This window comes from Microtus ochrogaster, unplaced genomic scaffold (genome assembly GCF_000317375.1).
Source record: "Microtus ochrogaster isolate Prairie Vole_2 unplaced genomic scaffold, MicOch1.0 UNK24, whole genome shotgun sequence".
In the NCBI taxonomy this organism is placed as follows: domain Eukaryota; kingdom Metazoa; phylum Chordata; class Mammalia; order Rodentia; family Cricetidae; genus Microtus; species Microtus ochrogaster.
The window spans coordinates 5,307,460-5,320,932 of record NW_004949122.1 but is presented as its reverse complement, the minus strand read 5'-3'; the positions used below and the strand labels follow the sequence as shown (position 1 = coordinate 5,320,932).

Genomic DNA, 13,473 nt, shown 5'->3' with positions numbered 1-13,473 from the left:
GAGGGAGGGAGGAGGGAAAATAGAGAGAAGGGAGAGAGGGAAGGACAGAGGAAGGGAGGGAGGGAGGGAGGAAGGGAGGGAGGAAGGAAGGAAGGAAGGAAGGAAGGAAGGAAGGAAGGAAGGACAGACACAGGAGAAGAGTGAGGAAGAGAGGTAGGAACAGGCAGGGTGAGAAAAACCTATGCTATTTAAAGCACAAAATGACAAAGTAGAAGTGTTTAACTCTGGTGAAGGGCAGCAAAATGGGCATCTCGGAAGATGGTTTTCCAGGTGGGTTCTGTGGGAACCTATTGAGGGGAGGGGCAGCAGTCCTTTTCTGTGTTTTCTGCCCCCTACTTGCTGATGCTCTCCCAGCCCCCTGGAGCTCTCCTTTCCTATCTTTCTCAGCACCTTGGAAGCTGAGCAGTTAGGGGTCCACAGCTGGCTCCACAGCTGGCTCCCCCGAGGAGCTGTTGTCTCCTCTGTCCATCTTCTCATCACACCCTCTTCACTCAACCCCTGAGTGTCAGCCGGTAGCACTGAAGATGTCTGTCCACCCAGCATTTACTCACACGGCAACCACACGAGAGTCTTGGATGAGGTTAAATGTCATGGCCCTGCCAAGGGAGGAGTAGCAGGACCTGGGGTGGAAGCTGATACTGAGGATGCACAGAACACAGGGAAGGAGGGGAGTAGCAGGACCTGGGGTGGAAGCTGGTACTGAGGATGCACAGAACACAGGGAAGGAGGGGTGGGGAGGGAGAGCAAGACAATGAGTGTGGCCAAGCGCACAGAGCGAGCTGGGTCCTAGTTCTCATGAATAGGGGAAAGCAGGGAGTTTGGGAAGCAGAGGACATAGAAGAAGTGCATCCTGGGAGGGGAAGACAAGCCATTCACAACCCAGGAAATCCCTCAATGATTGTCACGATGACTTGGGCAAACTGAGGAAATTGCTGAAGATAAGCAGCAGCCTGATTGCCCTGATTAACCGCTAACCAGAAGAATGCTACTTTCAGAGTTTAAATGACGACTTCTCTGTGAGCCACAAATAAAAATAAAATATTTATGAGGTGACTCAGTCCTTAAGAGTATTTGCTAGTCATCCAGAGGACCCAAGTCCCATGCTGAGTGGCCATGCTGGAGGCTCCCAACAGCTTGTAACTCCAGCTCTAGTAGATCCTGACTCTTTATCTGGCCTCTGTTGGAAACCCTTCCATGGGGTACACACACACACTCCAAAATGTATATCCAATATGTATTACTATATTTTCATGTGCTTCCTTTCCCTGGGCTAATATAATTTATTAACATCACTTTTTGTCCTAAATACTTGATTTTTGCTTATTTGTTTGGGGAGTGTGTGTGTGTGTGTGTGTGTGTGTGTGTGTGTGTGTGTGTGTGTTCATGGGCCTATGGGTGTGCCAGGCAAGTAGACAGCAAATGGGTGGGTGTCCATCACGATCAGCCTCCACCTTCATCCCTTGAGACTTCGCCTTACTCAGGGTTTCTATTGCTGTGATAAACACCATGGCCAAAGCAAGCTGGGGAGGAAAGGGTTTACTTGGCTTATGCTTCATCGGCTCTGTTCATCACTGAAGGAAGTCAGGGCAGGAACTCAAACAGGGCAGGGACCTGGAGGCAGGAACCGATGGAGAGTCATGGAGAGATGCTGCTTACTGGTTTGTTCCTCGTGGTTTGCTCAGCCTGCTTTCTGATAAAACCCAGGGCCAGCAGCTCAGGGATGGTCCCACCGAGGACCTCCCCCATTAATAACTAATTAAGAAAGTGCTTCGCAGGCTTGCCCCCAGCCTGATCTTATGGAGACATTTTCTTAATTGAGGTTCCCTCCTCTCCACTGAATGACTCCAGTTGTATCAAGTTGACATGAAACTAGCCAGCCCAACAAGGTCTCTCATTGAGCCAGCTGAGATAGAAGCCAGCAGGCCTCCACGGTCCTCTTGTTGTCTCCCTGCTCCCTCCACCCCAGTGCTGCCATGACAGGCACGCATTCCCACACACCGCTTCCTCCATGAATGCTGGGATTTGAGTTCAGGTTCTCATGTTTGCACAGCAAGCCCTTTTACACACTCAGCCACCACAGGGGCCAGTCCAACACTGAGTCGTTTTTAAAGTCAATGTGTCAGAAGAAGCTGATAGAAAACAGCTTAAATAAAATAAATACTAAAGAACCATTCAAAAGGCAAGTGTGAGCCTGTGCTTGGATGCGGATGGGATCACTGGCTGTGCTCCACCTCGGAGCTGTCTTTGACTTTCCAGTGTTCATTTGGCTCTGATCACTTTGACTAGAAAAACCTCTGCATCAATATTTTGTAATTTCTATAATTTAATGCTGATATTTTACAGGCTTTAAAATTCTTTTTGTTTGTTGTTTTATTTGTTACTCAGCCTTACCAGGCTGCTCAGGCTGGCCTGGAATTTGCTATGTAACCCAAGCTGGCCTCAAACTCTCAATCCCCCTGCCTCAGCCTACCTACATAGAGAAGGATTGCATGCATGCGCTGTCATGTTCAGCTTTTCCTAATTCACTGTGTGGGAGAGTGAACTCGAAATGGGGAGAACAGACTGCGGGAATGTGGACGCTCACCGTACTGTGTACATCTCGTGAGCCCTTTACTGGTTATAGGAGCCAGATGCAGTGAGGTACACTTGTAGACCAGAACTGAGGAGGGGAGGTTAACGCAGCAGTCTGACTGGGTCCTGGACTTTGAGACCAAGCTGGGGCAACACAGTGAAATGAGAGGAGACAAGAGTGACAAAGACAGAGGACATTGATTCTGACTTCTGCCAGAGTCTAGTGACTGTGGCACACGCACATTCCACACACGCATCCCCTTGCTGCCTAGCTCACTCGGCACACCTCTCTTGTTCTTTGTTTCCGTTATACACTTTCAGATCCAGATTCTCAGAACTTCTGCAACATCCTTTGTCTCATGAAACCTTCATGAAATCTGATGGACCCCTCCTCTTCTGAAATCTCCGGTCATTCTATGTTCTCAAGCCTGGGCAGTGGGCCTTCCAGTCACGATACCACGCCTGCCTAGTGAGACTGAGCAGGCACAGGGCACACTCACCACATGGTCCACCACTTCGTTATTAGGTCCTGAAAGCAGAAGCCACTCAACGTCCAGTGGTCCTTGGTCCTCGGGGCTAAGGGTGAACATGCAAGGCAGGTGCGCAGTTTCCCCTTGGACTTCCTGAACTGTCTGCTCTGGAGTAGTGATGTTCACACCTCCAGTGAAACCTGGAGAGAGAAACATGGGCATGACACTGAGCATCTGCTGTCACTCACTGGCAGAAGCCAATCAGGAGACAGGAGAAGGAGATGTGGGTGAGACCTGGACCTAGAAGGATGCAGTCCCCTCCCCTGGATGCCCAGGTTTTAGTTTGTGCCTTCATGAAAGTGGATGTGGACATTATGTCATCCTATATGATTCCCTTAAAGCACCACCCACTTCCCAGAGTTGTACTGACACAAGCTTCTGCTAGTGAGTGCTTGCTCTTCCCAGCAGATGTAGACAAGGAGATTTAGACAGAGTTTCTGGGGGTCAGTTTTGTCTATAATGTAAGGTCGAATTGATTCATGCTAGCCACAGTGCCACAGGCTCCTGGGGACTCTGTGCGCAGGGCACACTTGGGTAAATTTTGATGCATTTTCTGCCAATCAGTCTTTAATTATCAATTTTATGAAATCTGATTCTATAATTTGTTGTTGATGTTTTTTGAGACAGGTTTTTCTCTATGTAGCCTTGGCTCTCCTGGAACTTGCTCTGTAGACCAGGCTGGCCTTGAACTCACAGAGTTCCACCTGCCTCTCCCTCCTGAGTTCTGGGATTAAAAGTATGAACCACCACAAGCATGCAGTGCCCTCATAAACCAGAGAAGGTGTCAGATTCGTTGGGATTTAAGCATTACAGAGAGTTGTGAGGCTTCATGTGGATGCTAGGAATCAAACCCAAGTCCTCTGAAAGAACTAGTGTCTTAACCACTGAGGCATCTCTCTGGACCCTAAAGCTCATACCTTGATCCACAACCAGGAGGTGGAGAGCACACTGGAAATGTACAAATCTTTTGATACCTCAAAGCCTGCCCACAGTGATACACCTCTTCCAACAATGCCATGGACCTTCTAACCCTTCCCAAACAGTTCTACCAACCAGGGACCAAGGATTCAAGGACATGAACCTATTGGGGCCATTTTCATTTAAGCAACACATACAGTAAGAATAGACAAAATAGAATTTTAAAAATGCAAGTTTAGATCTAGGCCTGGTGGCTCACGCCTTTAATCCCAGAACTCAGGAGGCAGAGGCAGGTGGATCTCTGTGAATCTGAGGCCAGCCTAGTCTACAGAGTGAGTTCCAGGCCTGCTGAGGCTCTTTCAACACCCTCCACTCTCACCCTTTCCTCAAAAAGACAGCCTTTAGAAGCTATCTTGTGCCTCCTGATGTGAAAGGACACGGCAATGCTTTTGTCTGATGCAAGCTCTGGAATGCAGCCAGAATGGATGGCTGTTGAGTGCACTTAATCGCAGGTGCTTTTACTAGGTAAATATTTTCTGTTATTTCTAGTAGCTCAGTTTTATCTCTACATCCTGTACTAGGGCAATTACCCCACCCATCCCCACTGCCTGTAACCGTTTATTGCCTCTGCCTGTATTACCCATATGGTACTTGGCATATGCTGGCTTGGATTTTCTTTACCTTAATAATTGCTATGGTGACGCTCATGGGCAGAGTTTCATCACTACTCATGACGGTCATGTCATTGCCCCAAACTACCTCATACCCTTGGGACTTTTAAAAATGCTTATCCTGCTGAAGCACTAAACCATTAGCCCCATTGGGACAGGAGGAATTGTAGGTTCCTCTACCTCCTGTTTAGCTGCTTTCATACTGAAGAGTGCTGGTACCTCAAGGAACATTTGGTGACATAAAAATACTGAATGAGGTTCCCCTAAGTTCAACTCCTGGGAGAAGGATTCTGAAAAATCATTAATGTGCCAGAAGAGACCCCTAAAATTTCAGCAGCTTTCTGATAAATTCCAGTTTATTGCCAGTACTGAACTTCTCTAATCATGAGTATTTTATGTTTCCAGAGAAGATTAAGTTTCTAAGTATATATCAGTATAAAAATGTCGCCTAAAGCGGGTGCAGATATAGCCTCCAAATATGGAGATACAAATGTATAAACGAGGGCTGGGGAGGTGGCTCAATGGTAAAGGCGCCTCCCACCAATCTTGACAGCCATGTGGTGGAAGAAAAGAACGAACTCTTGCAAGATGTCCTCCGACTTACACATGTGAGCTGTAGCACACACATGCATAACACGCACATCCATACACACATACAAGTAAGTAACATGTAAATATTAAAAACACGTACATGTATACGAGAACTGATATTTTCTAACTAGCAAGGAAAATGTCCTGGCTTCTATATGTCACCGCAATTTTTATTTTATAGACTTAAACAAAAATGTAATTATCTCCGCTAAACATTAAACATGTAGAGCCGGGCGGTGGTGGCGCACGCCTTTAATCCCAGCACTTGGGAGGCAGAGGCAGGCGGATCTCTGTGAGTTCGAGACCAGCCTGGTCTACAAGAGCTAGTTCCAGGACAGGCTCCAAAACCACAGAGAAACCCTGTCTCAAAAAACAAAAACAAAAACAAAAACAAAAACAAAAAAAAAAACAAAAAAAAAACATTAAACATGTAAAAGTCCAAACCTTCCTATTTTATACTCAATTCTTACCCCACTTCTACAGTCATCAGAAGAAAATACAACTTAGTTTGCAAAATCTAGCTTTCATCCCTTCTTATTTGCTACACAGAAATGCTGTTGTTTTGAAAGACTGCCTGCCAGGCTGGATGTGTAACTTACCTGGGAGAAAGTTTACTCAGCACACAGCTGGGTTCTGTGTCTTACACTGTGTAAAACTAGGTGTGGTGATTCACCCAGCACTCAGGAAACAGAGGCTGGAGGATCTTTAAGGTGACTTTAAGGTCATCCTCAGCTTACATAGCATGCTTGAGACAGACCTGGGATACATAAGACCCTGTTTCAAAATCAAACCAATTAATTATTTAATTTAACTTAATACTGCCTCAAGAAGAGCACATGCTATGTGGAATCATCTGGAAGGATGGGTGCCAGGCTGTTTACAGCAGTTATTATTGAGAGATAAGACTTTAAGAAGGATGGCTTCCCATGTTCTTGTGCGTACAGTGCTTAAGAAATTTTCAATGGGTTTCAGGATTGCTCTTGCAAAACAAACAAATACAAAAGGTTTAAACACTCAGTTGTGTTTCACTGGGTTGAGCCAAAGTGAATTCAAGTCTCAAGATGATATAGGAGATTTCCATATTGGGTCTCCTAGCAACAGTACAGGGTCTGTCTTACTCAGATTTCTATTGCTGTGAAGGGATACCATGAGCATGGCAACCCTTATAAAGGAGAATATTTAACTGAGGCGGTGTCTTTTTTTTTTTTTTTTTTTTTTGGTTTTTCGAGACAGGGTTTCTCTGTAGCTTTGGAGCCTGTCTTGGAACTAGCTCTGTAGACCAGGCTGGCCTCGAACTCACAGAGATCCGCCTGCCTCTGCCTCCCGAGTGCTGGGATTAAAGGCGTGCACCACCACTGCCAGGCCTGAGGCGGTGTATTACAGTGTCAGAGGTTCAGTCCATTCTCATCATGGTGGAGAGCATTGCAGCTGGGGTTACGGCAGGCAGGGGGATGGACACAGTACATCTTGATCCAAAGGCAACAGGAAGTGACCTGAGACATTGGGTGGTATCTTGAGTATATATGGGATCTCAAAGCCCGCCTCCACAGTGACATACTTCCTCCAACAAGACCACACCTACTTCTACAAGCCCACACCTGCTAATAGTGCCAAATTCCCTTGGGGGCCATTTTCTTTCAAACCCCCCAGGGTTTCTTTTCTCAGAGGTGCTGACATAGGCGATAGCAACAACTGTACAGGACAAAAGACAGGTACTTAGTTCCCTGTGTAACAGCTGTGAGAATTCTAATACTATGCAATGCAATTCATGCAGCAAACTAGAGTGATACATATTTTAAAGATTTATTTTTAGTTTATGTTTAAGAATGTTTTGCCTGTATTATGTAGCACAAATAATAAAAATCTAGAGATGGATATTGGGATTCAAGCTGAAGATCAGAGAAGCAAAGTGGTCAGCCACTGGCTCTTACTGCCACCTCAGACCGAAATGTGCAATCCTGCCTCCAGGAATCCTCACACTGGGACTGCACTGTGTCTTTACCAAATCTCAGACTCCACACTCCACTGAGCTCCTGTTTCTTCCTCTTTATGTTCCTCTCTCTGCTCAGCCATAACGCTCCTGTCTCCACCTCCCTAGCGCTGGGATTAAGGGTGTGTGACTCCAAAACACTGGAGTTAAAGGTGTGAGCCACCACCACCTGTATCTGCTTCTGGATTGATCCTGTGTAGCTCAGGGTAGCCTTGAACTCACAGAGATCCATCTGCCTCTCTCTCCCAAATCCTGGGATTAAAGCTGTGTGCCACCACTCCCTAGCCTCCAGTGGCTTACCTTTGCACTCTGATCTTCAGGCAAGTTTTATTTATTAAATACAAACAAAAATATCACTACAAGATTATATCTATAAAGCACCTGAACACATTATGACTATTGGGGTGAGAAGAGGATGCTGGAGTCCCTGAAACTGGAGTTACAGATGATCATTATGTAGGTGCTGGGAATTGAACCGTGAGCCTCTGGAAAAGCAGTCAGTGCTCCGAACTGGAGAGCCACCTCTCCAGCTTCACTTTAGAGCTATTTTAACCCACAAATGGCTCGTGGGTTCAAATACAAATGAAACATCAATCTTCCTACCATTCTGTTCCAGCTTGTACTCAGAGTGTGCTGGAGTATGGAGCAGTGATTACGCCTCAAGTATTTGTGGGATGCAGTTAAGTGCTCAGCGCTGAGATTATGTAAACCACAAACAGCCACTTCCCTAGCAGCGACTGAAATGACAGTCCCTGTCTTCTGCTTCCTTTTACCTCCCTCTTCAAGTCACTTGGACCTAAAGAACTTTTTCCCCACCCAGCCTGTTTTGCATTTGTCATCAAAGTGACAAGAGGTCGCCCAGGAGTAGATTTGGGCCCTCGATGCCACTTCCCACTGAGACCCGAGAAAGCCTGTTTCTGCGTTGGAGCAGTACTGAAGATGAGAAAGAGCGAGAGAGAAAAGGTTTGGCAGCTGGGATGTGACCTCATTTCTTTAATTAGGTTTTGCAAGTTTAAGCTGTTGGTTGATCTAAAGAGTCTTTGGTGACCTCCTTCCTTCTGTGAGCTTTAGATTATAGAAAATTAGAGCCCACAAAGCTTTATATAGAATTCCATTTTTTTTTATAGTGAGGAAAATCTTAGAGAAAAGTAGAAAAGAAGCACAAAATTAGTGAAAAGCAAACAAAATCTCACTTAATTGTTTAAGTTAGAAAGTCATCTCTTGGTACCATTTGGCAAAACCACAGTGATACTCATTTCAGGAAGCTGCTGGAAACTGGCGAGCACAGAATGACAGAGATCAGTCATGGTGCATGTTCTACGGATAATTGTAAGTGTGCACCTACTAATCACAGAGGGAGAGCCAGTGACTTCCCACTGGAGAGTTCTGGCGACAGCATCTAAGTCGGAGGATCAAAACCACCTGCATCAGTGCAAGTGGCCCCAGAATGTGGAGCTTCCCCACTGTCGCCCAAGTGCAAAGTCCAGCTAGAGAAACGGGGGAATCATGAACGCACTTAGGTACAAGATGGTAGTCTGAAGAGGCTCACACCACGCTTTCAATTCTAGGACAGCCTGCAAACGGCAGGACTAGAAAGACAGCGAAAGATCGGTGGCTGCCAGGGACAGGCTGAGAGAGGAGCAGGAGCAGGGCAGGAAAGCCTTTATACAAATGGCGACTACCTGTTATGACAGATGGACGCAAACCACCGAGAGGGAACCCTATGCAATATGTGGACTTGGGGCGGAACTCAGCATTGAGGACAGTGCAGTACTCCTCTGGGGATGCTGTGCGTGAGTGGGGGCAGAGGTTACAAAGGAGCATGCTATACTTTGTGCTCAATTTTGCTGTCAAGCTAAGACTACTATAAAAAAAAATGTAGGTGTCCTAAAGTGGGTGGGGGGGGCAGCCTGATGCTGCCTCTGTGTGACCCTGATAAAGAAAAGAAAGAGCAGAGCCTGCTTTAAAAAGAAAGAGTTTCTGAGTCTCACAAAGGCAGACTCAGATCCGCTGAAGAGTACTTGGGAAAAGATGGGCGGCTCCATAGAGAAGCTGAGCTGAGCCGCCACTCAGTTGCCTGGCCCAGAAGGGAAAGCAGAAGCCTCATCTGAAAGGTCAGCCAGGTGTCCTGGGGAGAAAAGACGGGCGATCCTGCCCTCCAGGCCGGCCCACAAGCCTCAGACATCTCAAATGAAGTCTCCAGTTCGGGGTCACAGCGGTTCCTTTGGCAGAAGGGTCAGCCGTGAAAAGGATTCCTATCTTGCTACTCTGTATGGTTTGGAGAGCAATGGACGGACATCATCTTGATCCAGAGCCTGCTGTATATAACCGGCGACCTTCCTGAAATTAGTCTAGCGTAGACCAGTGTGAGAGACATCTTTGGGTGTCAGGAGTGAAGAGTGGAAGGATCAGACACTGTGGCAAGAGTCTCAGATCAGGCTGTGATTTGTGCAGGGAGAGGCTGCCCTGCCCTTGGTAGCCAGAGCAGACTTCATCAACTGGCAATGACTTTCGAGCTCGATGGTCTCAAGTGTGGAGTCAACAGATGGAGCAGTCTCTGCAGAGCCTGAGAGCTGCGAGGTTCCAGTACGTGACTTGACATCACAGGGGCAGCCCTCAGCAGGGAAAGCAACATCTAGGGGGTCGAAAATGACAACAGAGATGGGCCTTCTGCTGGTACGGTGGTGGAGCAGTACCACGTGGAGGCCCCTGATGTATGAAGAAGGGAAACACTTAAAGAGGAGACAAAAGTGGCAGGCAGTGGACGTTTGTTCATAGTCCACATGTCCAGAGTCACATCACTCCCATGCAGAGAGCTGGCAGTCTGTAATCTGCCAGGATCCGAAGGGAGCTCCTCCAGTGCCTCTGCGCTTCTCATTTTTGTATTTTGTTTTGGTTTTTAAGATTTAATTCTTTTTTTTTTTATTTTACACGTATGGGTATTTCGCGTGCATGTCTGTCTGTGTACTTTGTGCACACAATGCCCAGAGAGGCTAGAAGAGAGTATCTGATTAGATTCTCCTGGAACTGGAGTTGCAGACAGTTGTGAGCCACCAGGTGGGAGCTAGGACTCAAACCTGGGTCCTCTGGAAGAGCAGCCATGCTCCAAGCCACTGAGCCGTGTCTCCTTCCTTCCTTCCCACTCCTTCGTTTTTAACTACATTTTTAGTAGTATTTTCACTTTATCACATTAGAAAATCTTTTGTGCCTTTATCTTCTATTATCCTTCATCTAACAATCTAATATCGTTTAGCAATTTCTACATTATTGGGGAATCTTTCCCCCCTTTCCCCCTATTTTATGCTTTTAACTATACTTTTATTTTGACTTCTTTTTTAAACTGTTATTTATCTATTTAGATTTTCTTCTTGTTTTTTTTTTTGAAACAGAATCTCATGTAGGGCAGCCTCAAACTCCAGTGTAGTTGAAGATAATCTTAAACTCTTGAGCGCCTAAACCAATGACTGTTTGCTGAATGGATGAAGTTTTCCTTGTTCCAAGAAAACAAAGCAAAAGGGATGGTTCGCGACATTGTTGTGTAATAGTTTCCACTGCAATGGAAACATTCCATTCTACAGGGAAGTTCCTTAACCAGGAAGAAAAAAAAACCCTCAAAATAGCTCCAGGATGTCCCTGAAACTGAGCAGATTTGGTAGTCTCCTCCCTTTCAGAGTAAGTGATAAGGTTGCTGGGAGTCATTCTCAGACAAGCCAAGTTACAAAGAAGACTCTGACACCTGACCAGTGGCCTGGAAGAAACAGAAGCTGGCTGAGCTGCCTGAAAGATATTCAGACAAGAGTTGCTTGGAAAGGACTGAGCTGCCTGCAAGCTGTGCAGTGTGCTCCAGGTTCCCAACCTTTGTGAGCTGTCACCCATGCTGGGGCGGGCTTTGGTTGTCTTTGAGTCATTTCAGGGTAACCCCAGTAAAACTTAGAGTTCACCCTAGTCTGTCATGGTTTATTTTGGGTGAGTAGACGTGTGTTAATGTCACCCCAGGAGAAGTTCTGCCACAGGTTTTCACTCATTCCAGTGTAAACTGAAGTCTCCAGGAAAAAGCCACACCCACGTGGAAGTCTTTTTTTGGGGGAGAGCAGATTTGAGAAAGGGATTCTCTGTCTATCCATGGCTATCCTGGAACTTGCTCTGTAGACCAGGCTGACCTCGAACTCACAGAAATACTCCTCCTCCTGAGTGCTGAGATTAAAGGCATGCACCACCATTCCAAGACTGAAAGAGTCTTTAAGAATCTAGGCATTAATTAGAATTTCCATGATTACAGCAAGTTGGAATGTCCCTTTTCTCCTTGCTCCGCCTCCTCCATTTGTTATTTTAAAATGTTTTAGGGTGCTGGTGGTGGTGGCACATGCCTTTAATCCCAGCACTGGGGAGGCAGAGGCAGGCGGATCTCTGTGAGTTTGAGGTCAGCCTGGTCTACAGGAGCTAGTTCTAAGACAGGCTCCAAAGTTACAAAGAAACCCTATCTCCTAAAAACAAAACAAAACATAAAGATGTCTTAGGGTAATGCCCTTCATAGCCATTCATTGCCCACCTGTGTCTGAGCCAACATCTCCTTGGTAATACACTGAACCTTTGGAATGTGTCAACAGAGTGCTAGCTTCTATTGTCCCCAAGACTTCTCCAAACGATGTACTGTTCTGTGTATGACTGCTGTATTTCAACTCAAAGGTGTGAGCACTTTTTGTTGCTATTTTGTTTTTCTTGAGACAGGGTCTCATTATAGAGCCCAAGCTAGCTCCAAATTTATGATCCTCTTGCCTCAGCTTCCCCAGTGTTGAAATTATGGGTATATGTCACCAAACCCAACTAAGGTTATTTAACCATGTATTTTTTAATTTCATGTATTTATTTTTGTGGTGCTGGAGAGTTAACCTGACCCTCACACATGCTGGGCAAGTGTTCTACCACATTCTACATACAAGTAGACTCTTAAAGGCTGAAGGGGAAATGGGAGATGGCTTAGCAGGTAAAGTGGCTGCCATGCAGGCTTGAGGACTTACGTTTGGATCTGCAGTAACCACACCTTTAAAGCCAGTAAGGCCCAGGAGAATAAGCAGAAAGGAGCAAGTCTTCTTGCGTGGCACTCTGCCTTGCTCTGTCTGGTAGCACGGCTGGGTGAGTAACCGACTCCGCTCTCTGAAGCCTTGCCCACAAGTGCTGCAAAGAGCTGCCCAAGCAGCATTACAACATCTGGTCACAAATATGTATCATTTTCTTTTACCCCCAGAGTTCCTTCCTTAGGACTGGGGTTGCTTATAAAAATTTTAAATATATCGAGACCAGCCTGGTCTACAAGAGCTAGTTCCAGGACAGGCTCCAAAACCACAGAGAAACCCTGTCTCGAAAAACAAAAACAAAAACAAAAAAAAAAAATTTAAATATATAATTCATACACTAGGACCAGGGAAATGTAAATTACAATGAAAAACAGTTAAGAGATTATTTTTAATGTGCATGTAGATCTTGCATAAGAATTTTTCTGAATTGGATCATGACCCAGCTTCCCCCCACACCACACACACACAGACTCACTCTTCCTGGAGAACCATTAAACTTCAATCCCAATTAAAGTTATTTTTGTCTTGGGCCTGGAGAGATGGTTTTGGATTTAAAGTCGTTGGCTGGTCTTCCAGAGGACCTGGGTTTAGTTCCCAGCATCTACATGAAGGCTCAAAACCTTCTGAAATTATGGTTCCAGGGTATCTGATGACCTCTTCTGGCTTCAATGGGCACCAGGCATACACATAGTACATAGATATATGTGCAGGCATATAACAATTAAAAATACTTACCCTTCTCAATAAAATTGATTTCTACCCATTCCCAGGAACTCGATATGCAGGTGCCAATTTGAGAATCCTCAGGCAGAACAAGTGGAACTGTCTGCATTTTCATTAACTTTAGAAAATAATACAAATCACTCTACTAAGCACTAGTAATCTGGTAAGCAGGAGGATCAAGTTCAAGGCCAGTTTGCTGCTGAGTGAGACAGAGACTGAGTGAACATCGAGGGAGATGGGGCAGAAAGACCATGAGAGGAAGACACTCAGGAAGTCTGCTGTGAGATTGTGCCTTCTAGCTATGACAGGGAAGTTACAGCCCTGAGTCTCAACAACATGGCTGCCTAAGTAAGACCTGAACAATTTCTTTTTTTCTTTTTTCTTTTTTTTTTTTTTTTTTTTTT

The 13,473-nt window shown here is 45.7% G+C and overlaps 1 protein-coding gene across 1 annotated transcript in view; it reads right to left on the bottom strand.

Annotated features, from left to right (window-relative positions):
• The window catches only part of LOC101998093 (coxsackievirus and adenovirus receptor homolog), a 39,046-nt gene that overhangs the window by 23,297 nt on the left and 2,276 nt on the right, over positions 1-13,473 (bottom strand). The window contains exon 2 of the mRNA XM_026789594.1: positions 3,072-3,241. Within this exon, the coding sequence (XP_026645395.1) occupies positions 3,072-3,241 (170 nt within the window). The remainder of the gene's footprint in view (positions 1-3,071; positions 3,242-13,473) is intronic.